Below are 26,012 nucleotides of genomic sequence, written 5' to 3' on the forward strand. Positions count from 1 at the left end.
CAACATGTGCTACCGTCAGCTGGACCTAACGTTACATTTCACCTACGATTGAGTAATGTATTTTGTGTGTTCTGTTGCTTTTTATTGATATGATTGTATGGCAAAACAAATTCCTCGTATGTTGCAAAACATACTTGGCTAATAAAGTATGATTATGATTATGATTGGCACAAAATGCTGGAGTAACTCAGCGAGACAGGCAGCATCTCTGGATAGAAGGAATGCGTGTCGAGACCTTTCTTCAGAAGGCCAGTCTGAATAAAGATCTCAACCCGAAACGTCACCCATTCCTTTTATCCAGAGATGCTGCCTGTCTCACTGAGTTACTCCAGCATTTCTTGCCTATCTTCGGTGTAAACCAGATTCTACAGTTCCTTTCTAACATTTCACCCAGTCTGAAGAAGGGTCCTGACCCGAAACGTCACCTGTCCATGTTCTCCATGAATGCTGCCTGACCCGCCGAGTTACTTCAGCACACTGGGGCAGCTCAGTGGAGCAGCAGTAGAGGTGCTACCTCACAGTGACTGAGACTCAGTTTCAATCCTGACTATGGGTGCTGTCTGTACGGAGTTTGTATGTTCTCCCTGTGACCACGTAGGTTTCCTCCAGGTGCTCTGGTTTCCCCTCACACTCCATAGGCGTGCAGGTTTGTAGGTTAATTGGCTCTTGTGAATTGTCCCTAGTCTGTAGGGTAGTGCTTGTGCACGGGGATAGCTGGTCGGTGAGGACTCAGTGGGTTTCCATGCAGTATCTCTTTGTGTCTTGTTTTGGTAAACCAGCACCAAACCAGAACCCTGTGCCTATAGGTAACATGTTAATCCTTGCTCCAGACAAGGCCAGCCCTTGCTTTGTAGCCACTTACACGGTTCTTTTCACAATCTCCGAGTGAATTCGCGCCACCCCGTTCACGGCGTGCGACCCAACAACACTCAGGTGTGCCATGTTGATCCTCTTGGGGTCTCCCTCCTCGATCAGCGACATACGTTTCATACGGTCTACATCCCCTGGATATGTGGTGGCAACGTTCTAGGAACAAGCAGTGTGGCTTGGGTTAGTCAGAGTCATACAGCAAGGAAACAGGCCCTTCGGCCTAACTTGCCCACACAACCAAGATGCCCCATCTGCACTAGTCCCACCTGCCTGCATTTGGCCCATATCCCTATCATATCTATGTACCTGTCCAAATGTTTCTTAAATGTTCTGATCTCCTCTGGCAGCTTGTTCCATACACCCACCACCTTACGCATCAGGTTCCTATTACATTTTTTCCCCATCACCTTAAACCTGTGTCATTTGGTTCAATTCCCCTACTCTGGGCAAAAGACTGTATTTTCCCAATCTATTCTGTAGCTGTACGCAAAGAATTCTCATATCCGAATGGGTTGCTAATGAGAAACCTGTCAAGTTCCAGCCATCATGCTAAATTAACACAAAGCGCTGGATTAACTCAGCGGGTCAGACGGTATATATTGGGTATGCAAGCAAAGAATTTCACTGTGCCTAGTCACGTGTGACAATAAAGTATTCCATCCATCCATTCCATCTCTGAAGAACATGGATAGATGACGTGTTGGAAGAAATTGAAGTCTGAAGAAGGGTCCTTTCGCCAGAGATGCTGCCTGACCTGCTGACGTGTGGCAGCGCCTAACGGCTGCGGCTCGCTGCCAGTCTGTTTGTCTTTTTTCCCTTTTTGTTTGTGTGTTGGTGTTGGGGTGGTTTTTGTTTTTGGCTGTGTATGTGTGGGGGGTGTGGGGTGGGGTGGGGTGGGGGAAACCTTTCTTTTTTTAGGTCTCTTCCTCGGGGCGAGGCTCGGCCGCGGGGCCTTCCATCGCCCGGGGCGGCTCGGCCGCGGGACTTAACAGCACCCGGCGCGGCTCGGCTCGGCCGCGGGGCCTTCCATCGCCCGGCGCGGCTCGGCTGCGGGACTTAACAGTGCCCGGCGCGGCCGCGGGACTTAACATCGCCGGTGCGGCTCGGCCGCAGGGCCCTTCAATCGCCCGGTACGGCCGCGGGACGTTTCAGCGCTCGGTGCGGCACGGCCGCGGGGACTTCCATCCCCTTGCAGGGGCTGTGCGGGTCGGTCGCCTCGGTAGGGGTCGAGCTGTCTGTCCGTGGGCGTGGGGGGAAGAGAGAGGAAGTTTTGTTGCCTTCCATCACAGTGAGGGGGTGCTTGGAGTCACTGTGATGGATGTTTGTGTTGGGGTCGTGCGTCTTGTGTTCTTTTTTTTTGTATTCTGTGACTGCTGGAAAATGTAATTTCGTTCGGTATCTCGGTATCGAATGACAATAAAAGCTCTGTATTCCTGTATTCTGTATATAGATATTCCAGCATTTTGTGTCTATCTTATGAATAGATAATAGATTCAATGAAAGGTCTCAACCCAAAACCTCATCTGTACATGTTCTCTACAAATCCTGCCTGACCCGCTGAATTATTCCAGCACTGTGTGCTTTACTCAACATTCAAGCACCTGCTGTTTCTTGTATCTCCCAGGCTTAAATTAATGTCAGAAAGCAGTCTCCCGTTTAAAACAGACACAGATTCCTGTTAAGATTGGAGTTATGAACTCTTTCTCAGCATTTACATAAAACAATGGTTCGCAATCGATGAGATATCTTAGGAAAACAACTGTAACACAATATTACATGACATTAATTTGATGTTAACAACTGATTTAATTCTTTAGGTTTGGGTTTGAATTTATTATTGTCAGATGCATTAGGGTTAGGGTTAGCACAACAGCGGCAGCGACAGCGTGTTCGCCCGCACCGGATCGCGGGGCTTGGGTCGGCCCGCCGCGGACCCTTCACCGTCCGGCACGGCATGGAACGTGGCAACGACACCAGCCTGGCCGCGGGAGAAGACGGCAGGGGAAGGGAAAAGATATTCTGGCCTTCCATCACAGTGAGGAGGGGACTAGAGGAGACTCATTGTGATGGATGTTTCTTTTTTTTGTGTGTTGGTTGGGGTTGTGTAATTTGCTTGTTTTATTGCTTTTATTATTGGACTGTGGGTGACTAAATTTCGTCCAAAAAAATTGTTTTTTGGATGACAAATAAAGATATCTTGAATCGTGAATCTCTTGAATCTTGAATGTGCCGGGGTACAGTGAAAAGCTTTGTTTTGCATGCTTTCTAAGCAGATCAGTTAATACTAGACATGGATACAATCAAGTCAACTCACAAACAACAGGAAAAGCAAAGGGGCAGATACAGAATGCAGAAGATAGTTCTCAGCATTACAATACATCAGTTCCAGAGACAAAATCCAATGTCCTCATGGGTTCGAGAAGGCAGAGAGGGGCATGAAAACAACTGGAATATTACTCACATCCAGATGTATCTGGTTGATTTTGTAGATGATCTGCAGGTGCCTGGGCAGAAGTCTCTCAAACATATGGACGGGCCAGCGTTCCAGAGCCTCGGGCAGCACGGTGTGGTTGGTGTAAGCACAGGTCTGGATCGTTACATCCCAAGCCTTTTAACAACAAGTGGCAGTGTGAATGACGTATGGTATAGTGTGGCTGGTGGAGTGTGGTCAGGAGTCAGGGAAACTCTGGACCAGCCCTCTTCCCCACATGGTTCACTTCGCCACATGTAAACGGATAATTTAAATTGATCATTATGATAGACAATAAAAAATAGGTGCAGAAGGAGGCCATTCGGACCTTTGAGCCAGCACCGCCATTTAATGTGATCATGGCTGATCATTCTCAATCAGTACCCCGTTCCTGCCTTCTCCCCATACCCCCTGACTCCGCTATCCTGAAGAGCTCTATCTAGCTCTCTCTTGAATGCATTCAGAGAATTGGCCTCCACTGCCTTCTGAGGCAGTGAATTCCACAGATTTACAACTCTCTGACTGAAAAAGTTTTTCCTCATCTCTGTTCTAAATGGCCTACCCCTTATTCTTAAACTGTGGCCCCTGGTTCTGGACTCCCCCAACATTGGGAACATGTTTCCTGCCTCTAACGTGTCCAACCCCTAACGTGTCCAACCCCTTAATAAGATCCCCTCTCATCCTTCTAAATTCCAGTGTATACAAGCCTAGTCGCTCCAGTCTTTCAACATACGACAGTCCCGCCATTCCGGGAATTAACCTAGTAAACCCATGCTGCACGCCCTCAATAGCAAGAATATTCTTCCTCAAATTTGGAGACCAAAACTGCACACAGTACTCCAGGTGTGGTCTCACTAGGGCCCTGTACAACTGCAGAAGGACCTCTTTGCTCCTATACTCAACTCCTCTTGTTATGAAGGCCAACATTCCATTGGCTTTCTTCACTGCCTGCTGTACCTGCATGCTTCCTTTCAGTGACTGATGCACTAGGACACCCAGATCTTGTTGTACGTCTCCTTTTCCTAACTTGACACCATTCAGATAATAATCTGCCTTCCTATTCTTACCACCAAAGTGGATAACCTCACACTTATCCACATTAAACTACATCTGCCATGCATCCGCCCACTCACACAACTTGTGCAAGTCACCCTGCAACCTCATAGCATCTTCCTCACAGTTCACACTGCCACCCAGCTTTGTATCATCTGCAAATTTGCTAATGGTACTTTTAATCCCTTTATCTAAGTCATTAATGTATATTGTAAATAGCTGCGGTCCCAGCACCGAGCCTTGCGGTACCCCACTAGTCACTGCCTGCCATTCTGAAAGGGACCCATTTATCCCCACTCTTTGCTTTCTGTCTGTCAACCAATTTTCTATCCATGACAGTACCCTACCTCCAATACCATGTGCTTTAATTTTGCCCACCAATCTCCTAATTCTGATATTAGTAATAATAATTGGTTGCTCTAGGATAAGTAGAGTTATGGCATTGTACAGCATGGGAACAGGACCTCGGCACGATTTGTCCATGCAGACCAAAATATTCCATCTAACCTAATCCCATTTGCCAGTGGTAGACACAAAATGTTGGAGTAACTCAGCGGGACAGGCAGCATCTCTGGAGAGAAGGAATGGGTAACGTTTTGGGACGAGACAGTCTGAAGAAGGGTCTCGACCCGAAACGTCACCCATTCCTTCTCTTCAGAGATGGTGCGTGTCCCGCTGAGTTACTCCAGCATTTTGTGTCTACCTTCAATTTAAACCAGCATCTGCAGTTCTTTCTTACAACATTTGCCAGTGTTTGGCCCATATCCCTCTAAACCTCTCCTGTCCATGTATATGTCCAAATGTCTTTTATCTGTTGAAACAAGGAACTGCAGATGCTGGTTTACAACAAAAAAAAAGACAAAGTGCTGGAGTGGGTCAGGCAGCATTTCTGGAGAAAATGGATAGGTGCCATTTTGGGAGGGGACCGTTTTTCAGTCTGAAGATATCACTTATTCATGTTCTCCAGAGAAGCTGCCTAACCCGCTGAGTTCTCCAGCACAATATCATGTTAAATGCTGTTATAGTAACTGCCTCAACTACCTCCTCTAGCAGCTCGTTCCATATTCCCCCCTGCCCTGCCCCCTCTGAGTAAAATAGTTGTCTCAGGTTCCTATTAAATCTTTCCTCTCTCACTTAAACCTATGCATTCTGTTTTTTGCTTCCCCTAACCTGGGGTAAAAAGATTGTGCAATCCTATTAAACCTACCAGAACTTTCTATTGATTCAATCTCAGACTGCTTTGTTAAAGAACTAAGCCTCTTCATGCCCCCTAATATAAGTCACACTCACACCTCTTGGATCAGGCTTTTGATTATCTTACACAATATAGCTTTGTCCAATGCTAGATTTTGACTGAAAATGTTTCTCTGAGGCATCTGCAGGATAGGCAGCTGTAGGGCAGCAGGTAGAGCAATTGTCTCACTGTGCCAGGGACCCGGGTTCAGTCCTGACCATGGATGCTGTCTGTTTGTGGAGTTTTATACGTTCTCCCTGTGACCGCGTGGGTTTCCACCGGGTGCTCAGGTTTCCTCCCACATCCCAAAGACTTGTGGGTTTGTAGATTAACTGGCCTCTGTAAATTGCCCAGAGTGTGTAGGGAGTGGATGAGAAAGTGGAATAACACAGAACTAGTGTGAACGGGTGATGGATAGTCGGCACGGACTCGGTGGGCCGAGGGGGCCTGTTTCCATGCTGTAGATCTCAACTAAAGGTATTACGAAAGGTCTGTTTTGTTGCTGCAGAGTGATGGGGGAGTCGCTTCATATTAACTGGAAAATAGTTGTGAAGACGGTACCTTATCCCACTCTAACTTCTCCACATCCACCAGGATCCTCATCAGCTCAGGAATGGCAAGAGCAGGGTGGGTGTCATTGAGCTGGATGGCCACCTGTGAAAGAGCAACATCAACATTAGCACTGACTGCACGACGACTGCTTCAGAGCACTCAAGGCCATAAGAAATAATTTATATAGGCAAATTGCTCTTTTGTTCCCTTCATTGATTTTGTGTCACCATCATGATGAGATCTCAGCAGGTACCGATCTCACAGATTGATCATTGAATCCGATTTGGCAAGGAGCCTTCAGCCCAACAGCAAGCAGGTTGATTCATTGCAGCTTCTAAACAATCCCTTATTCATGCATCCTGCCCCACTGCTGAGCGAGCCCTTGCTGCCAACGTGTGGTTCAGTGATCAAACCCGCTCCACTGACAGAGGAAGGGAACGGGGGGGGGGGGAGGAAGAGGTCAGAGGGATTTAAAAAACACTTGGACAGGTACATGGAAAGGAAAGGTTTAGAGGGATATGGGCCAAACGCGGACAGGTGGGACGAGTGTAGATGGAACATCTTGGTGGGCATGGATGAGTTGGGCCGAAGGGCTCGTTTCCGTGCTGTGTGACTCTATGACTCTAACCTGGTGTTGGATTTCCCAATGGAGTTGGTGGAGTCTTGACGTTGGCTGTTGGTCTGGGAGAAGGTGTTGACTTTGGTTTGTCCATCTTGCTATGGATTTGGAAGACCTTGCAGAGGCAACATCTGGGCTAGTCCCATTTGGCTTCATATATCCCACTCAACCCTTCCAATCCATAAATCTGTCCAAATGTTTTTTAAACATGGTAACTGTATCCACTTTTATTGGTTCCTCTAGCAGCTTATTCCAGATACGGACTGCCCTCTGATGGAAAAGATTGCCCCGGAGGGCAGCTCTTGCTGTTTAGTTTAGAGATACAGAACTTCGAGCTGCATCTTCAACATGGCTCACACTTTCTGACATTGTAACAAAAATTGCTCCTGAAATGTTCTTACACGTTGGCGCAGCAGTAGAGTTGCTGCTTTACAGCCCCAGAGACCTGGATTCGATCATGACTGTGGGTGTTGTATGTACGGAGTTTGTCTGTTATCCCAGTGACTGCGTGGGTTTTCTCCGGGTGTTCTGGTTTCCTCCCACACTTCAAAGACGTACCAGTTTGTAGGTTAATTGGCTTCTGTAAATTGTAAATTGTGCTTCATGTGTAGGATAGTGCTAGTGTATGAGGAATCGCTGGTCGGCACGGACTCGGTGGGCCGAAGGGCCTGTTTCTGCGCTTTATCTCTAAACTACACTGAACTTCTGGGTTATTTGGCTTCTGCAAATTGTCCCTCGTGTGTAGGATAGTGCTAGTGTATGAGGAATCGCTGATTGGCGCAGACTCGGTGGGCTAAAGGGCCTATTTCCACTCTGTATTTCTAACTGAACACCTTTACCCCCACCCTATATAACTTGAACCAAACAACAGATGCAATTACATTCCCGTGCAGATAAATTCTACTAATTCTCCATCCGTGGGAACATTACCTTTTCTGGGAAGGTTTCAAATGAGGTACGGACTGGATCGCGGCAGCCAAACTTGGAAGACTTGAAGCGACGGATGATGTCCTGAAGGGTGGCGGCTACCACAAAGTATTCCTGCTTCAGACGCAACTCCTTGCCCTCGAAAAACTGAATAGGTTTAAGTTAGTTAGTGCCATCATTATCCACAATAAGCAAAGATTGCACTCAAAGAACAACAGAATCCCAAAGGTGCCTCGGTGACGCAGCTGGTAGAGCCACTGTCTCGCAGCACCAGAGACCTGATTTCCATCCTGACCTCATGTTCTGTCTGTGTGGGGTATGCACGTTCTCCCTGTAACCACATGGGTTTCCTCCGGGTGCTCTGGTTTCCTCCCACATCTCAAAGATGCGTGGGTTTGTGGGGTTAATTAACCCTTTGTACATTGTCTCTAGTGTGTAAGGACTGGATGAGAAAGTGGGACAACATAGAACTAATGTGAACGGGTGTCGATGGTCGGCGTGGATTCAGTGGGCTGAAGGGCCAGTTGCCATGCTATATCTTTCAATAAATTCAAACAATTAAAAACATCTCCAAGCAGTGGTGGGAGTACCGGCTGACGGGCAGGCAAGATATGAGAAGGTAGTGGAGGTGGGGTATAATGTGGCCAGAACCCACCCCTTCAGGTAGATCACCATCTGGTGAATCTATTATCACTGTTCTTGGCACTCCGTTGCATCTTGAAACTCTGTTTCTTACTCCATCTCCTGGGCTGGTATTCCAGGCATTGTTTGGTGAATTTACAAGATGTGGTGGTTTAGTGATCGCCCTTCCATGGCAGTGGAGAGCCAGTGCCATCAACACCAGGGAGACACAACACTCAACAGCACAGCACAGGAACAGGCCCATCTGCCCACAGGGCTAGGAGCCTCCTAACTGAAGCAGGGTCAGGGTTAGATCTTCAGATACGATCAGCCTGAAGCAGGGTTCCAACCCGAAAATCGCCTGTCTGTTCCCTCCACAGATGCTGCCTGACCCGCTGAGTCCCTCCAGCACTTTGTGTTTTGATAAAGATTCCAGCATCTGCAGTTCCTTGTGTCTCCAATTTACAAATTAACTATGGTGCATTTCAGGGTAATATGGATTTGGAGAGTGTTTTAGGTACAGGAAAGATTTCCCAATGTCAGAAGGCTTCTGTACCCAGGGATTGTGGGTAACGAGTTACTAGGACTACAGTGACATTTCTGAAGGGAGTTTGGAAATGGGAGTTGTGTGTGCACAGGAGGATGGGGTAGGGGGAGGCAGGGAAAATCACTCACAGTAGAATGTGAGTGCCCGGTTGAAATAAGTCTCCAGGCTAGTTTGGTTTCTGCTATGTCCTGACAGCTCAACGTTCACCTTTACTGGAAACAGATTTGTTAAAAGATGTCTTCATGGAACCTCCAGCGAGGGCAGGGCCTTCCTTGGCAGACTTACATTGTCATTGGGGTAGAGGACTCGGGATATATTCTCAGCCAGGTTTCGATCCAACACCGCCTGGATGTAGTCACCGGTGTTGACTATTAAAAGAAAACACACAAATTATCTCATTCAAAATCGATAGAAATTGAGCATCGTTTCTGCACAGTCAGAGTAAAGTCGGATGTGTGGAAACCACGAACTGCAGATGCAGATGATGAGACAGTTTCATCATCATGGCCCTCTACAATCAGTCTGAGGAAGGGTCCTGACCCGAAATGTCACTTATCCATGTTGTCCAGAGAAGCTGCCTGACCTGCTGAGTTACTCCAGCACTTTGTGTTGTCTAAAGCCTGCTGTGACCTGCCCCCTCCATTGGTGGGTCTCTGATCTCAGGTGTCAGAGCCTAATGTACCGGTGCAGGACAGGGACAGGGCTGTACTGTCATTGGTGGCATTTTCTGCACACTACTCAAAAATCTCACCTCTTTCCCTTCAACCAGTTCAGTTTAGTTTAAAGATACAGCATGGAAACAGGCCCTTCGGCCCACCGAGTCCCTGCCGACCATCGATCCCCCATTCACACTAGTTCAATGCTATCCCCCGTTCTCATCCACTCCCTACACACTAGGAGCAAACCTACAAACCTGATCACGTCTTTGGGATTTGGAGGAAACCGGAGCACCCGGAGGAAACCCAGCCGGTCACACAGAGAACGTGCAAACTCCACTAAGTCAGCACCTGAGGTCAGGATCGAACCAGTGTCTCTGGCACTGTTGGGCAGCTGAATTGTAACCAAAGTATCTTTTGTACGCTGATTATACAGTTAGTCATATGTTACACTTGTCTTATAGTGATGCTGGTGTCTGTAAGCCAGCAACCTATTCCCTGTCTACAGGAGGCACTGCCTCAAAAAGTCAGCCAGCATCAAAGACCCACACCTCCCTTGCCACGGTCTCAACCTGCAGTTACCATCGGGAACAAGTTACAGGAGCCTGTAAACTCTGACCTCCAGGTTCAAGAACAGCTTCTACCCAGCAAACATCTGGCGCTAGAACACTGCACAACACGAACTTTCTCTGGCAACTCGGTCCAGACACACACTGCCATCTGAGAGAAGATATTGCCCCCGAGGTCCCTCTTAAATCTCTCCCCACTCAACTTAAACCTGGTCTTTGTCTAACCATCTGCCTATCAAAAACCCTCCTCACCTGTATCCACCTATCACCCGCCAAGCTTTGTCCTGCCCCTTCTCTCTTCCAGCTTTCTAACCTACCCCCTACAATCATTCTGAACCACACATCCATGTTCCCCAGAGACGCGGCCTGACCCGCTGAGGTACTCTGACACTTTGTGTCTTTTTTGTAAATCAGCATCTGCAGTTCCTTGTTTCTAAATTTATCTTTGCTTTTCTCACATTTCTTCATACCTTGGGTTAACAAAAATAGATCAAATACAGATCAAAAATTAATTGATAGTCAGAGTATTCCAAACATCTACCATTCGCTGCAGGTTTAGTACATTTTGTTAGTACATTCCTACTCTATTTCCCTCCCAGCACAAATACTTTATCTTTATTTACTCCCCACTTTGATCTTAGTCCAACCACACCTTAACTTACTAAGTACCAGTAAACAGAGTACTAATTTGTTGTTCAGTAACTCGAATGCCAAGGAATGAAGTCGTTTAGTTTAATTTATTATTGTCACATGTACCGAGGTAGAGTGAAAAGCTTTTTGTTGCGTTCTATCCACTCAGCGGAAAGACAATACATAATTACAATCAAGCTGTCCACAGTGTACAGAAAGAGGATAAAGGGAATAATGTTTAGTGCAAGATAAAGTCTAGAAAAGTCCGATTAAAGTTAGTTTAAAAGTCACCAATGAGGTACATGGTAGGTCAAGCCCGCTCTCTAGTTGGTGAAAGGATGGTTCAGTTGCCTGATAACAGCTGGGAAGAGACTGCCCCAGGGTCTGGCGATGTGTGTCTTCATACTTCCATACCTCTTGCCCGCTGGGAGAGGGGAGTAGAGGGAGTGACCGGGGCGAGACCGGTCCTTGATTATGCTGGTGGCCTTGCCGAGGCAGCCCAAGGTGTAGATGGAGTCAATGGAAGGGAAGTTGGTTTGAGTGATGGTCTGGGTTACGTCCACAATTCTCTGCAATTTCTTGTGTTCTTGGTTGAGGCTGTTCCCAAACCATGCTGTGATGCATCCCAGTGCATCTGTAGAAGTTGGTGAAGGTTTTTGGGGAAATGCCAAACTTCTTAAACCTTCTATGGAGGTAGAGGCATTGGTGTGCTTTCTTGGCCATTGCTTTGATTTGGCTGCTCGAGGAGGTTGCTGGAGATATTTATTCCTAAGAACTTGAAGCTTTCAACTATTTTTACTTTGGCACCATCAATCTTTACTTCGACAGCGTCAATGCAAAACTGGGGTATGTGTACCGCTTCGCTTCCTGAAGTCAATCACTCTTGCTGACATTGAGGGAAAGGTTGCTGTCTTGGCACCAAGTTACCAGGTTCTCATTTCTCTTTCCTGTGCCCGTCATTATTTGATAACCGGCCCACTATGGTGGTATTGGCCGCAAATTTGTAAATTGAGTTGGGATGGTATTTCGCTGCACAGTTGTGGGTGTACAAGGAGTATAGAAGGGGGCTGAGAACGCACCTCTGCAAGGCACCAGTGTTGCAGATTATCGTAGAGGATGATTTGCGATATCATCCTATCGTACTATCCTACCCTCATTGATATGGGCCGGTTGGGTCATGAAGTCGAGGATCCAGTTGCAGAGGGGAGTGCTGACTCCAGGTTCCACGGGTTTGGAGAGGAGCTGAAGGAGATTACAGAGAGTGGTGGACACTGCCTGGTCCATCACGGGTATTGACCTCCCCACCATCGAAGGGATCTACTGGAGACACCGACTCAAAATGCCAGCCAGTATCATCAAAGATTCACACTATCCTGGCCATGCTCTCGTCTCGCTGCTACCATCGGGAAGAAGGTACAGGAGTCTGAAAACAGTGACCTGGTTCAAGAGCAGCTTGATCCCAGCAATCATCAGGCTTTTGAACACAGCACAACACTGACTATGATCCACTATAGACTTTTGGTTTCTACTGATATCGGTTTTTGCACTATTATGGTCCGGTTATCTTGTATTATTGATTGTTAGTAAATTGTATTATTGAATATTCTATATTTATCAGTGTGTTATTGCGTTAACGGGCCTCTAAAGCTGTGGCAAGTAAAAATTTCACTGATCACTGTTCAAACTAGTTTTATGTTATCTCACTTTCTCATCCACTCCCTACACACTAGGGGCAATTTACAGAGGGCCAATTAACCTACAAACCTGCACGTTTTTGGGATGTGGGAGGCAACCAGAGCACCCGAAGGAAGCCCCAATGGTCAAAGGGAGAACATGCAAACTCCGCACAGACAGCACATGCGGTCAGGATCAAACCCAGGTCTCTGGCAGTGGGAGGCAGCAGCCCCACCAGCTGCACCACTGTGCCGCCCACCCTTCAATGCTTCTGTCAGCACTCTTTACAATGTTGTCAAGTTTTGTGGTATCAGCAAATCTGGATACTTGATTTTCTCACTCTGCCACTCTGCCCATTATCCTTTCCTTGTCTTGCCATTCAGCCAATTTCCTATCAAGTAAATCATTTGACATCAGTGCCAGAAGTATCAACTACATAAAGCTATCAGATGTCTGCAGAAATCCATGTAAATAATTCACAGGTTCATCATTTTAATCTTCTCAAATTCATGCTATCAATCTCTCTCGGATCAACCAGCTTTAAGGTATTCAGTCACTTTGACCTTAATTTCCAAGAATAGGGTTGAAAAGACGAGAGGGCATAGCTTTAAGGTGAGAGGGGCAAAGTTTAAAGGTGTGCGGGACAAGTTTTGTGGTTTTTGTTTTATTCAGAGAAAGGTGTGTGGTGTGTGCCTGGAACACACTGCCAGGGGTGGCGGTGGAGGCAGATACAAGAGTGGCATTTTAGAAGCTTTTAGATAGGCACATGGATATGCTGGGAATGGAGGGATATGGATCTGGTGCAACCAGAGGAAATGGGTTTATCTTGGTATCATGTTCGTCACAGACATTGTGGGCTGGACGGCCTGTTCCTGTGCTGTTCTACGTTCTATTAACAAATCATTTCATTGTTCTCTTGTTTCCTTTATGTCTTATAAAATGATGAGGAACTTTGGTAGATTAATGGTAGGATATTTGTAACCTTCCCAGCTACTTGTACAAACTCAAGATGAAGCTGGCTGTTCCCCGAGTATTTTGCCTCTTTAGTGCCACCATCCTTTGCAGTTGTTAGTTTGTTAACAGGAACTCTGGCCAGCTGCCTCCTCAACAGTTTCCCCAACATCAAGATGCTCAGATTTGCCCCATTATAATCCTCCGTACACTCACCTTCTATCCCCCATTTCCTTTTTATCCCCCCCTCTACACCTACCCCCCCCCCACACACCTACCTCCCTCCCCCCCATCTCCTTCCACCCATATCCCTCCCTCTGGTTCCAGCATCTGCAGTTCCTTGTGTCTCCATATTAAAGTTTGTGTTGATTTATAATAATCCACACAAGTCACTTCACACACTTTGCAGCTCTAGCAATCACTTTTGTTATTGTGCCTTTCTCTGGAATGGCGGAGGCTGAGGGGAGATGATAAACTTAAGAGGGGCATCGATAGGGTAGACAGTCAGAACCATTGACCCAGGGTGGAAATGCCCATCAGTAGAGGGCGTAGTTTTAAGGTGAGGGGCAAAGTTTAATGGACCCGTGCAGGCTCCATTAAACTTGACACAGAGAATGGTGGGGACGTTTAACAGCATTATCTTTTGTGCCCCGTGTTCCAGGTCCCCACCATTCTCTGTGTAAGGTTTAATGGAGCCCACACGGCTCCATTAAACTATGCCCCTCTCACCTTAAAGCTTTGCCTTCTATTGATGGGCATTTCCAGCCTCAGTCAAAAGTTCTGACTGTCACATGGAAGTGCAGGGAACAGAGGGATATAGATCATGCACAGGCAGATGAGATCAGTTTAACTTTGCATTATATTTGGTACAAACATTGTGGGCCGAAGGGCCCGTTCCTGTGCTGTACTGTTCTGTGTTCTGCATGCCTTGCCTTTAAATTCCTTGTTGACCCTTATTTCTTGAGTCATCAGCACTAGGTCATTGGCAAATAAAGTAATTAATCGTTCACACACACTAGCTGTGGTCACAGCGATTCTATTGAGCAGCTCCCACTAAAGAACTGCAGTTGTCTTAGGCAACGAACAACATTTGCTCCGATAGGGGTCACACACAAAAACAATCAATTTATTTTCAAATCTATCGAGCTGAAAAATCTACACTTTGTTATTGCATTCCTTGTATTATTATACCCAGCTTGTGACGAAAGGGTTCTGCTGCAAAGGGTTTGTGAGACCGTGCCAGAAGTGGTCAGGTTTATGAGCTGCACAGCAGAACCTCCCAGCCACCCTCTCTCAAAGCACCATATTAGGAGAAGAACAGACAAGGTGGAAGCAGCAACAGTTCATTGTGATGCACTAACAGCATGAACGGAGACTGCGTAATATCTGCCTTTGGTCTTACAGTGAACTAACAGCACCAAAAGAGGTCGCCACTTTATAACATTTACAGGTCAAGGTTTCTTATTGTCACTTAGTTTAATTTAGCTTAGAGATACAGCACGGAAACAGGCCCCCCAAGTCTGCGCCAACCAGATTCATACGTCAGAGGAGCAGAATTAGGACACACAGCCCATGGAGTCTACTCCACCATTCACTCATGGCTGATGATTGAATGGTGATCACCCGTGCACTAGTTCTCTCCTGCACACGAGAGGGGAATTCACAGAAGCCAAATAACCTACAAACCCACATGTCTTTGGAATGTGGGAGGAAAATGGAGCACCCAGAGGAAACCCAGGCAGTCACAGGAAGAACGTGCAAACTCCGCACAGACAGCACCCGAGGTCAGGATCTAACCCAGGCCTCTGGTGCAGTGAGGTAGCAACTCCACTCCCTTCGGCCCTTCTACACGAGTCCCACTTGCCCGCTTTTGGCCCATTTCCCTCCAAACCTTTCCTATCCATGTATCTGTCAAAGTGTCTTTAAAACATTGTTATAGTACCTGCCTCAACCACTTCCTCTAGCGGCTCATTCCATATGCACACAACCCTCTGTGTGAAAAAGTTGTCCCTCATGTTCTTATTAAATCTTTTCCCTCTCGCCTAAAACCTATGACCTCTGGTTTTTTACCCTTCTTCAGATAGAATGGGGGGGAAGAAAGCTGGAAAAGACAGGTGAAAGCGAGGGCAAGGCCAGGCAAATTATAGGGTCTGAAGGGTCCCAAACCGAAATCCCATCTGCCCATTCCCTTCACAGATGCTGCCTGACCCGCTGAGTTCCTCCAGCACTTTGTGTTTTTGAGCTGACAAAATGACAGTTAGAAAAGTGGGGTTTGTGGAAGCTTTTGAAGAAGAGACAGAGAAGGAAAGGTCCAGAGGAAATTATGGAGCGTGACAACAAGACATCAAATGGATGGAAGCCAATGGGAAGTTGTGTGTGTGGTGGTGCACCATGTGTCATGTGTGTGTGTGTGTGTGTCTATCTGCGTGTGGGTGTGTGTTTGGGGGGAAGATGTGGAAAGAAATATAGGGTAAATCCACGAGAGACCAAAGTTGAAGGAATGCAAAATACTTGGAGGTTAGAGTCATCAAGCACGAAATTAGGCCCTTCGGCCGACCTTGTTCATGCTGACCAAGTTGGCATACTGGGTAGTCCCATTTGTCTAAAGCCCTCTACACACGGTGGTGCAGCAGTAGAGTTGCTGCCTTACAGCGCCAGAGACACGGGTTCGATCCCAACTACAGGTGGTGTCTGTATGGAGTTTGTATGTTCTCCCTGAGATCGCGTGGGATTTCTCCGAGATCTTCCATTTCCTCCCAAACTCCAAAGATGTACAAGTTTGTAGGTTAATTGGCTTGGTATAAATGTTAACTTGTCCCTAGTGCATGTAGTTAATGTGCGGGGATCGCTGGTCAGTGTGGACTCGGTGAGCCGAAGGGCCTGTTTCCGTCCTGTAACTAAACTAACCCTTCCTATCCTGGTTAGCCCAGCTGAGGGATTGACTGTGATAAGAGAGAATGGGGATGGGGTTAGGATTCAAACTCCAACTTTGGAATTAAGGTGCAGATATGAAAGATTTGTCGTAAAACTGGAAAAGCAGGTTTGTTCTTTAGAGTCCCAGCCATCAATCTACATTTAAAACAATTAATTTGGTCTTTGGATGGGTAAGAATTTCAGTGTAACAGTGGGAAATGCACGATAATAAATTCAAAGAGATGCAAACATTACCGCAATTTGTAATGAAACATTAATATCATAGCAATTCAAGAAAAATATTGCATATTTTTCTATTTCTTTTGACGCATTTAGTAAAGACAAAAGTATTCATGATGAGTAAAACAAGAATTTAATTGAGGTTTAAGAAACATTTCATTCAATAATGACAATTTATTTGAGGTGTAGGAGAGTGAGGAAGGATTTAGAGGGATAGGGGCCAAATGCATGCAAATGAGACTAACCCATGTGATGTCTTGGTCAGCATGAGCAAGCGGGGCCGAAGGGCCTGATTCTATGCTGTACAGCTCTATGACAATTCCACATCCTCGACAAATGGAATGGACAAGCGCAGTTAGAATGGAAATGCTAGATGACAGGGGTGGGAAAATGGGATTGGGGTGGTTTAAGATCAGGTGACCAACTGATTTGGGGGTGGCACAGTGGCACAGCTGCCTCACAGCGCCAGAGTCCCAGGATCGATCCTGACCTCGGGTGCCGTCTGTGTGGAATTTGCATGTTCTCCCTGTGACCGCATGGGTTTTCTCCTGGTGCTCCGTTTTCCTTCAGTTATAGGAGCAGAATTAGGCCACTTTCAACTCTAAGGGAATTATTTCCCTCAACTCCATTCTCCTGTCTTCTCCACATAAAGTCATAAGGTCATAAGTTATAGGAGCAGAATTAGGCCAATCGGCCCATCAAGTCTACTCCGCCATTCTATCATGTTTGATCTATCTCTCCATCCTAACCCTATTCTCCTGCCTTCTCCCCATAACCCCTGACACCCTTACTAATCAGGTGATTCTCCCTCTTCCCAAAGACATGCAGGTTTTTAGGTTAATTTGTTTTTGTAAATTGCCCCTAGTGTGAAGGGAGTGGATGAGTAAATGGGTCAACATAGAACTAGTGTGAACAGGTGATCAATGGTTGGTGTGGACACAGTGGGCCAAAGGGTTTATTTCTACGTTGTATCTTCCAATCAATCCAATTTTTTTTAAAGAGACCTCATCCCCCAGAGGCCACATTCCACCAAATCTGCCAGTCAGGAATCTAAGGCTTGAAAACTGGATTTGATTTCCAGCATAAACAGAGTCTCATTCTTGTGACAATGGACAAGGGAGCATGAGTCAGCACACAGCCAGGCATGGAATCTGCCCTCAGCAAACCAGGATGGTGTAACAGGATTAGAATTTGTTTAGACTGACTGTTTGAGTAAGGTTGAGTGGCCCCAAGCCAACAATCATCAACCATCCGTTTGTTTTGTGAAGTACAATCTGCTCTGGAGTCTGCAATAGTCACAATCTCAACTCTGCAAACAACTCTCTGTTGGGTCTGCTGCTCCCAGCAAGAGGCGGCAGCCAGTGGGGGGGAAACACTTTCAGCTCAGTTCAGTTTCAGTTTAGTTTATTGTCACAAATACCGGGAGGTACAGTGAAAATCTTTTGTTGGCTGCTATCTAGTCAACAGAAAGACAATACGTCAATCACGCCATTTACAGTAAAATTTACAAGATACATGATAAGGGAATAATGTTTAGTGCAAGGTAAAGCCAGTGAAGTCCGATCAAAGATCGTCCGAGGGTCACCAATGAGGTAGATAGTAGTTCAGGACTGTTCTCTAGTTGTGGTAGGATGATTCCGTTGTCTGATAACAGCTGGGAAGAAACTGTCCCTGAATCTGGAGGTGTGCGTTTTCACACTTCTATACCTTTTGCCCAATGGGAGAGGGGAGAAGAGGGAATGGTCAGGGTGCAACTCGTCCTTGATTATGTTGCTGGCCTTGCCGAGGCAGTGCGAGGCATAAATGGAGTCAATGGAAGGGAGGTTGGTTTGTGTGATGGTCTGGGCTGCGTCCACAATTCGCTGCAATTTCTTGCGGTCTTGGATGGAGATGTTCCCATGGATCATTTGTACACCTCTATAAGATTTCAGCTCAGCTTCCTGCACTCCAAGGAATTCAATATTTATCGCCATTGATAAATATGGCCTAGCTTGCTGAACCTCTCCCTATAGCCCAGGGCCTCAAGTCCTGGCAACATTCTCGTAAACACTCAGTTGGATATGTCCCTCTGCTCCACAACACTCCCCAAAGCCCTGCCATTCACTGTGTAGATCCTGCCCTGGTTTGGCTCCCCAATATGCAACACCTTGCACTTATCTACATTAAACTCCATTAACCTGCTGTAATCATCACTTTTAATGATACCAATTACTTCTTGACTAAACTCATGTTCATTGCTGGTTCTGAGCACCTCTGGTTCAGAAGGCAACAGGGGGGAGGGGAAGGGGAAGGGGAAGGGGGAGGGAAGGGGGGAAGGGGAGGGGGAAGGGGAAGGGGGAGGGGGAAGAGGGGGAGGGGGAAGAGGGGGAGGGGGAAGGGGGGAGGGGGAAGGGGGGGAGGGGAAAGGGGAAGGGGGGGGAGGGGGAAGGGGAAGGGGGGGGAGGGGGAAGGGGAAGGGGGGGGGAAGGGGAAGGGGGGGAGGGGGAAGGGGAAGGGGGGGAGGGGGAAGGGGAAGGGGGGGAGGGGGAAGGGGGGGAGGGAAGGGGGAGGGGAAGGGGAAGGGGGGAGGGGAAGGGGGGAGGGGAAGGGGGGAGGGGAAGGGGGAGGGGAAGGGGGGGAGGGGAAGGGGGGGAGGGGAAGGGGGGGAGGGAAGGGGGAGGGAAGGGGGGAGGGGAAGGGGGGGAGGGGGGGAGGGGAAGGGGGGGGAGGGGGAAGGGGGAAGGGGGGAAGGGGGAAGGGGGGGGGGAAGGGGGGGGGGTTGAAGATAATCCGTAAATGCAAGTAATCTTTTTCTTGTTGGCTTGGCTCATCCGTGCTGGGGAATCCCTCTCTGACATGGACTCTTCAACCTCGTGCATTCAGTCATGGGCCAAGGGACGTCAGTACACAAAATATAACAAATCCGAGAGTTCATGTTACACGGCACCAAAGTTATCAACCTTCCACAATAATCTCATGATGCAGTTGTGACTGACTGGAGAAACATTATTCATGCAACATAGCAAAGGATATTTGGCATTTAAATATGTCCTACCTGCCTCTGTTTGCCCCCATATCCCTCTAAACCCTTCCTACCCAAGTACCTGTCCAAGTCTCTTTTAAATGTTGTACCTGCCTCAACTACCCCCTCCATGGTTCATATACCAACCACCCTCTGAGTGAAAGTTGTAACTTTTATCCAGACTAGGGAACAGTCACTGCCAACCCCTCTGATGCAGGTTTCCACACTACTACCCTCTGATGCAAGTCCAGTGAAGGAAAGCATACCATATGCCCTTTTTTACTACCCTATCTATTTTTAGATAGGGTAGTAAAGAAGGCCACAGTTTACAAATAAGGGGTAGGCCATTTAGAACGGAGATAAGGAAAAACTTTTTCACTCAGAGTTGTGAATCTGTGGAATTTACTGCCTCAGAAGGGTGTAGAGGCCAATTCTCTGGATGCTTTCAAGAGCGAGTTAGATAGAGCTCTTAAAGATAGCGGAGTCAAGGGACATGGGGATAATATAATAATATATTCCTTTATTCGTCCCACACCGGGAAAATTTACAGTGTTACAGCAGCAACGTGGATAGTAAGAGATCATTCATTATAAATAAAAGTAAAGACAAGGAGAAGGCAGGAACGGGGTACTGATTGTGAATGATCAGCCATGATCACATTGAATGGCAGTGCTGGCTCGAAGGGCCGAGTGGCCTACTCCTGCATCTATTGTTTATGCCTCCACACTACTACCGTCTGATGCAACTCTCCACTCTACTACCCTCTGATGCAGGTCTCCACACGACTCCTCTCTGATGCAAGACCACACTACTACCGTCTGATGCAGGTCTCCACACGACTGCCCTCTGATGCAGGTCTCCACACGACTCCTCTCTGATGCAAGACCACACTACTACTGTCTGATGCAGGTCTCCACACTACTACTCTCTGATGTAACTCTCCACTCTACGACCATCTGATGCAGATCTCCACACGACTCCTCTCTGATGCAAGACCACACTACTACCGTCTGATGCAGGTCTCCACACTACTACCCTCTGATGCAAGACCACACTACTGCCCTCTGATGCAGGTCTCCACACTACCCTCTGATGACAGACTCCACACTACTACGGATCATTAGCCAGTACTTACTACATCCCCTAGCCATCTCCTAGCTTCCCCTTTACACTTGACTGTTGCTGCAATCTATTGAGCCAGCCTAGTCTTTCTTGCACATACCAGTTGCCTCAAAAGTTTATGCAATGCTTCTCCTGGCATCCACACAGAGATTGCCTCACCTAATTCACACAGGTCTTGACAAATAGCTCCTTTTTTAGATAAAGAGAGATGATGTTTCAAAGAGTTACGATTGTTTGGCATGATCCTTGCCAGGGCCTTTACTGGATCCTAACCTCATCCATCAGGTGTTCGATAGTATCACCAGTCTGCATAAACTGTCCAATTTCTATAACAACATGTTTAACCTACAGCAAGCGCTGCACATCCTTGTCCATATCTGCAGTTTGCACATTCTCCCCGTGAGGATTTTGTATGTTCTCCCTGTGACCGTGTGAGTTTCCTCCGGGTGCTCTGGTTTCCTCCGACACTCCAAAAATGTACAGGTTTGTAGGTTAATTGACTTTATCCAAATTGTAAATTGTCCCAGGTGTGTAGGATAGTGCTAGTGTATGGGGTGATCATTGGTCGCCGTGGACTCGATGGGCTGAAGGGCCTGTTTCCCCGCTGTATCTCTAAAGTCTAAAAGTCTAAAGTAAATCTGCAGTTCATTCTGAAAGTGGCGACATAAGTAGATAGGGCCGTGACGAAGGCATATGGTCCACCCCACCGAATGGAAGACACACAAGTTTATTTTATTAGGCCCCTGCCCACTCCACACACCCACCACCAACAATCTTACAACCGGTAAATGATTGAATATGGAAATAATGCAAATGCACCAGATTCAGGAACAACCTCATCCCCGCTGTTATCAGACTATTGAATCCTCCTTCCATAAGCTACGGTTTAGTCCTGATCTTCAAACCCACCCAATTGCTGACCTTGCACTTTTTCTGTGTAACACTATATTCTGCATTGTGGTATTTTTCTCTTTGCACTACCAGTTGTACTTGTATATGGCTTGATTGTACTCACATATAGCTTGATTTAACTGGATAGCACACAAGTTTTACACTGTATCTCAGTACACGCGACAATAACAAAAACAATAATTTCTTACGGTGTCATCAGTACACAGGACAACACAAGTATCACATGCACAGGAACATACAACAGACAACAGTACAGTACAAGAGCAGGCCATTCGGCCCACAATGTCTGTGCCGAACATGATGCCTGTAGGTACATCCATTTCCCTCCATTCCCTGCATATGGTCATCTAATCCTGGATCTTCGTCTTGTGTGCAAATGTCTTTTTGATAAATGCTCTATGTGTAGCCTTTCAAGACAATCCATTGGCCAGTTCATGAACTAGCCTAACGGTATGGACATCGAATTCTCCAATTCCTGATAACTAGCCTACAAACAACCACAGTTCACAATGACGTATCCCTCTTGGGCTCACGAGTCAACAATCGGCCTATCAAGGAACCTCCTTGCCTAAGGTCATTTGTTGCCTGCCCCGATTTATTCTTGTTTCCTGCACTCCCCCTTTCCCCTTCTACTACAATCAGTCTGATGAAGGGTCCCGACTCGAAACGTTGCATATCTATTTTCTCCAGGGATGCTGCATGACCAGCTGAATTGCTCCAGCATTTTGTGTCTACTTTTGGTGTAAACCAGAAGTAGTTCCTTTTTATTACATGTTTACTGCAGTTCCCTTTTATTACATGTTTATTGCACACAACTCCCCCTTTTCTCTGCCCCAAACACCCCCTGCCTTTCTCCCCTGCGCCCCACCTCAATTTGCACCCATTTGTCCCTTTCCCCTTCCCATCCCCCTACCACCAAAATTTCATTCCCTCCACCAGTTGCTGCCTGACCCGCTGAGTTCCTCGAGCACTTTGTTATTTATACATTACAGTCAATGACACGATTGCACAGTAATTGAAATTAAAAGCTGTATATCCTGGAAATCTGAAATTAAAACAAATTGGTGGGAACTTTCTACAGGCCAGGCTGCATCTGTGCAAAGAGAGCCAACAGTTTATATCAACAGTTCAGCATTTTGTGTTTCAAAGATTCACAGTCTTATTAAACCATGTATTGAAATTGCTGACGAAATAGGTTTGGACACAGAGAAATATTCCAGGCCAATGCTGCGGTGACTTCAAAGCTACATTTCCAGAATTACAAATGAGCAGTGGAAATAAACACTTTATCAAAGGACCAGCTTCACTCTCGTGCTCAAATAGAATAAAAAGACAGCCGACTCCTTCCCAAGTCTCTCCGTGGCCAAATGCCAGATGACCCAAGCAGAAGCAGAGGAGGAGAGGAACCGAGGCTTTCTTCTCCGGTTGCTTTTGTGGCCAGAATACAAATGAGCAAACAGGCAAGACATCAGCAGCTGCTATTGTCTCTGCACTGGCTGGCAACACTTGAGAACAGGCCTAGTCACCGTTCCCCACAGCACACATCTTTCCTCACTGTACAGCCTACGATGGAGGTTTACAGCTGGGACAAAGGAACAGCACACCAGCAGCCGAATAACACTAAACTGGAACAAACGGTACAGAGCTTAAACGCACACCATCACACACAGGAACAGTTTCTTCCCCTCCGTTACCAGGCTTCTGAACTGTCCTTCCGTTAGCTCGGGTACAGTCCAATTTACCTCTACCCCATTGCGGACACTGGACCTAATCTCTGGAACTGATGCGCTACTTTGCTGAGCACTATATTCTGCACTCTGTATTTTCCCCAATGCTTTTGCTTTGTTCTGAAATCAGGTCTCGACCTGAAATGTCTCCTGTTCCTTTTCTCCAGAGAATTTGCCGGACCCGCTGAGTTACTCCAGCATTTTGATGTCTATCATCAGTGTAAACCAGCATTTACAGTTCCTTCCTGCACCCTTAGCTCGACCTGTCGTACTTGAGTTTGAATTGATTGTATTTATATCTAATATCAGCTGATCTGTTTGGACAGCTTGCAAAAGAAAGCATGTCACTGTACGTTGTATGAGCTGCATGACAACAATAAACCTAAACCTAACCTTACTATGTGCAGAGACACCCTTTTGAATAAGAACTACTAAATAAATGACACATTTGTATAACATGCATCAGGATACCACAATCAGGATTTTCACAACTCCTGAGAAAAGTTTCCGAGTGACTTACAGTCCTTCAGATTGAAGTCGTTGGGAGCCTTTGCAGACCACAGCCTCATGGTGTTGACAGTGTTGTTCTTGAATCCCGGCACTGGAGTGTCGTAGGGCATGGCCAGGACAACCTGTGGCCAACAATACAACGCAGTCATTTGTCACATCGGCAGGCACAACATACTTAGTTTAGAGATACAGCGTGGAAACAGGCCCTTCGGCCCACCGAGTCCATGCTGACCGGCAATCGCCCGTACACTAGTTCAATCCTACACTCAAGGAACAATTTATTGAGGCCAATTAACCTACAAACCTGCAAGTCTTTGGGATGTGAGAGGAAGTGCAAGGAACTGCAGATGCTGGAATCTTGAGTGAAACACCGAGAGCAGGAGGAACTCAGTGGGTCAGGCAGCATTGGAGGAGTGGAATGGACAGGCGACGTTTCAGGTCGATTCTGAAGAAGGGTCCCGACCCTGAAACATCGTCTCTCCATTTCCTCGACTGCTGCTACCCGAACCGCTGAGTTCTTCCAGTTCGTGGTGTTTTACCTCTTTTTTTTTTTTTATTCACTGGGGGTTTATGTTTCCCACCCATGCACCAGTCCAAGTAAATGTTGTTAAAGAACTTGCCTGAACTATCTCCTCTTGCAGCTCATTCCATAAACCCACCACTCTTGGCCGTTCTCACCCAAGAGCTATGTCCTCTAGTCCTCCTCTCCATCCTGGGCTAAAGGTTCTGGCTGTCTATGTTCTCATTTTCTGTTCACTTCAGGAATGGTGATCTGGAAGTTTCCCTGCAATTGCTTAGCTTAGTTTAGTTTAGATTATTATTGTCATGTGTACCGACCGAGGTGCAGTGATAAGCTTTTGTTGCGTGCTAACCCGTCAGCGGAAAGACATAAATCATAAGGCATAAATCTGGGAAGGCGTTAAGAGGGGCAGTAGATGATTCCCCTCGTGTCATCTTCTCAGGGTACACAGCTTCCCGAGGCTCCCAGCATGCAGTACGTACGTACCTGAGTATCGACCCATCTCGCACTGTCGGGGCCACCCTCCACACGGCCGTAGAAGTGAACGGGGAGCATGTATTCGGGACGGGCTTTCTCCCACGGATTACCATAGCGCAGCCAGTCATCAGCTTCCTCCACCTGGGGAGCAACAAACAAAGAGAGGTTATCTGAGAAGTTATATGATACATACACAAATTAAATCGCTGCACCAAAGAGAACATATGAAATATGATCTTAACGGCCAATCTCAGGCAAGGGTGCACACAGGGGATAAGGCGGTGCCTAAGTCATAGGAGCAGAATTAGGCCATTTGGCCCATCGAGTCTATTCCGCCATTCAACCATGGCTGATCTACCTTTCCCTCTCAACTCCATACTCCTGCCTTCTTTCCATAACCTTTGACACCCTTGCTAATCAAGAACCTGTCAATCTCCGCTTTCAAAATAAGTTCATAAGTTATAGGAGCAGAATTAGGCCATTCGGCCCATCAAATCTACTCTGCCATTCAATCATGGCAGATCTATTTTTCCCTCTCAAACCCATTTTCCTGCCGTCTCCCCATAACCCCTGACACCCTTACTAATTAAATGCCCAATGACTTGGCCTCCACAGCCGCCTGTGGCAATGAATTCCACAGATTCACCATTCTCTGGCCAAAGAAATTCCTCCTCATCTCCATTCTAAAGGTTCAGGCACCATAGAGACTAGTAGGCATCATATATGGGTCAACATCTGGGTGCTACTGGAACCACAGAGCTGCACAGTAATGCTATATGTCTCTATAACAATAATAACAGATGCATTTGGATTTGTTCATTATCATCGGATATTAATTCTGGAAAACTCACCTGCCAGCCATTATGAATCTTTTGATTGAAGATACCAAACTCATAGCGAATGCCGTAGCCATAGGCTGCCAATCCCAGCGTGGCGAGTGAATCAAGGAAACAAGCTGGAATAAAAGCTATAAATTAATACAGTTGTACAAGTACAAATATGGGTTTAACGCGAGAGGGGAAAGATGCAACAGGAACCTGAGGGGCAATGTTTTCATCCAGTGGGTGGTGAGTATACAGAACAAGCTGCCAGAGGAGGTTGTTGAGAAAGTTGTCTCATCCCTACTTGAATAAAAACATAGGTACATGGATAGGAAAGGTTTAGAGGGATCTGGGCCAAACGCAGGCAGGTGGGACTAGTGTAGATGGGGCATCTTG

The 26,012-nt window shown here is 46.8% G+C and overlaps 1 protein-coding gene across 1 annotated transcript in view; it reads right to left on the reverse strand.

The window, feature by feature from the left end:
• LOC144596671 (glycogen phosphorylase, brain form) overlaps positions 1–26,012 on the reverse strand; it is a 65,966-nt gene that overhangs the window by 18,494 nt on the left and 21,460 nt on the right. Inside the window, exons 4-11 of the mRNA XM_078405312.1 lie at positions 25,647–25,750; positions 24,805–24,936; positions 23,809–23,920; positions 9,179–9,261; positions 7,729–7,872; positions 6,189–6,281; positions 3,332–3,478; positions 863–1,026 (exon numbers count right to left, since the gene is read on the reverse strand). Coding sequence (XP_078261438.1) covers positions 863–1,026; positions 3,332–3,478; positions 6,189–6,281; positions 7,729–7,872; positions 9,179–9,261; positions 23,809–23,920; positions 24,805–24,936; positions 25,647–25,750 — 979 coding nt within the window. The remainder of the gene's footprint in view (positions 1–862; positions 1,027–3,331; positions 3,479–6,188; positions 6,282–7,728; positions 7,873–9,178; positions 9,262–23,808; positions 23,921–24,804; positions 24,937–25,646; positions 25,751–26,012) is intronic.

This window comes from Rhinoraja longicauda, chromosome 9, assembly GCF_053455715.1.
Source record: "Rhinoraja longicauda isolate Sanriku21f chromosome 9, sRhiLon1.1, whole genome shotgun sequence".
NCBI classification, from domain to species: Eukaryota; Metazoa; Chordata; class Chondrichthyes; order Rajiformes; family Arhynchobatidae; genus Rhinoraja; species Rhinoraja longicauda.